Raw genomic sequence first — 1,968 nt, forward strand, 5'->3', positions numbered from 1 at the left:
CCAGCCACATCATGAACTTTTGGTTCCATTCGGTAAAACCATTTTCAACAGATTAAACTCTTGTTCGCTTATCTTTTCAGACTCGTGTATACCTGCTTTCTTAAAATCCCCGAATGCTGCTCATTCGGAGGAACAGCTCCCCCCCCCCGAAAAAATGAATATGGGAAGATTCTGCTCTATGTCCAACCCCTCTGTCCCACTTTCTTGCCTAGAAGGCCTCGATAGGATTTGCTGCCTGGGGGAGGAAATTGTCAAAGGAGTGTGCAGTGCTGGCCAAAACAATCCTACTTCCTGGTACAACCACTTTTATTGGATTTTTGCAAAGAACACATAATGATTTTATGCAATGCTGCCAGCATTGGAGGCGATCCTCGGCCACAGATCTACACACTCCTTGGCGACGGGGCCTGTGATAGCAGAACCTTTCATTTCCCCTTTGTTGCTGACTATCACTCTTGCACTGTCTTCAAAATACAAGAACACCCCGTCTTTTCTCCTATACGATTTCCTTTCTCGGATCACTAGAGCTGGATGAACCTTTTTCCGGAGTTCTGGCTTGCCTTTTTTGACAGTGGCCATCACCATATCACCCACGCCAGCAGCTGGTAGCCTGTTCAGACGTCCCTTAATCCCTTTGACAGAGATGATGTACAGATTCTTGGCCCCTGTGTTATCTGCGCAGTTGATCATAGCTCCAACGGGGAGACCGAGAGAGATGAGGAATATCACACCAGACGAACCGCCACGCCTCGTAAAAAAGTATAGCCTAAACCAGGGGTCATTTCGTAGAAAAAGAGGTGCAGGAGTTCATTAGCATAACTTATTTGCATAACTTATTTGCATATGCCACACCCCCTGACATCACCGGAAGTGCGTCAGTAAGGCAACACCCACCACTCAGGCTCCACTGGACTGTTTTGGATTGCTAGCTATTGGGGGGGGGACAAGTGCAGATCTGTCCTTGCAGAGGAGGGAGAGCTTGTACCTGAATAAAACTTGGTCCTAAAGGTGCCACTGGACTGTTTTGGACTGGGGGGCCGGGTGGGGCTCTGCAACTTACCTGGCTGCTTCTTGCTCTGACTGAGGGCTGCTGGGGGCAGGGGGCGGGGCTTGTTGCATGTGCCCGCCCCCTGGGCTCTTTACTGCCGGAGCTCCGCTCCTGTGCGCTCCTGCAGGAAATGACCCCTGGCCTAAACACAAGGGCCGATACACATGACCTGATGCATTTTAACTAGGTTTGTGGATCTGCACCTGGATTGTTCCAGCCCACCTGGATCGTTCCAGCACCCCCGAGGGGGTGGTATTGCCCACTTTGGGAAACAGTGCCATAGAGTTTTTAGCCAAATGCTAGAGCATCCCCCCATGCCACATGCCCAGTGTGATGATGTCACCTCTGGGTGATGTCATCGTGCCGGGCATGTCAGGTGTGGTGAGGCTCTTCAAGGATGGGGCTCCCCCACCGGCCAGTTGGCCGATGGTGGGTTGGGGCCCCTGAAATGGGGGGGGACCCGCCCCCATCGTGAGGGATGGGACCCCTAGAATTCTCCCAGAATGACAACGAAATCTCCAGATGACAGACATCAGTTCCCCTGGAGACAGTGGCTACTTTGGAGAGGTGACTCCTATGGCATTACACCCCACTGAAGTCCCTCTCTTCCCCAAATCCCACCCTCAGCAGGCTCCGCCCCCAAATCTCCAGGAATGTACCAAGCCAGAAGTGGCAACCATAACTGGAACAGGCACACTTCTACTGTTCCTCAGGGGCACCTTGCCCACCTTCTGAAACTTCCAGGATGGCCCCTCCCCAACCTGGAATTTTGTATCCTACCCCCCTCCACCCTGACATGGGCAGCATTATCCACGGGGAAGCTTAAAGGTAACAGCAGGAAATTAACCCTGCCGTTATGTGGAAATCAAGAAGGAGAAGGAGAAGGAGAAGGAGAAGGAGGAGGAGGAGGAGGAGGAGGA

At 52.2% G+C, this 1,968-nt stretch overlaps 1 protein-coding gene across 1 annotated transcript in view; it reads right to left on the bottom strand.

Annotated features, from left to right (window-relative positions):
* Positions 1-339: 339 nt before the first annotated feature.
* The window catches only part of LOC107115124 (60S ribosomal protein L23-like), a 12,076-nt gene continuing 10,447 nt past the window's right edge, over positions 340-1,968 (bottom strand). Inside the window, exon 2 of the mRNA XM_015416747.1 lies at positions 340-766. Within this exon, the coding sequence (XP_015272233.1) occupies positions 340-766 (427 nt within the window). The remainder of the gene's footprint in view (positions 767-1,968) is intronic.

Source organism: Gekko japonicus, unplaced genomic scaffold (genome assembly GCF_001447785.1).
Source record: "Gekko japonicus isolate JY-2015 unplaced genomic scaffold, Gekko_japonicus_V1.1 scaffold56, whole genome shotgun sequence".
NCBI lineage: Eukaryota > Metazoa > Chordata > Lepidosauria > Squamata > Gekkonidae > Gekko > Gekko japonicus.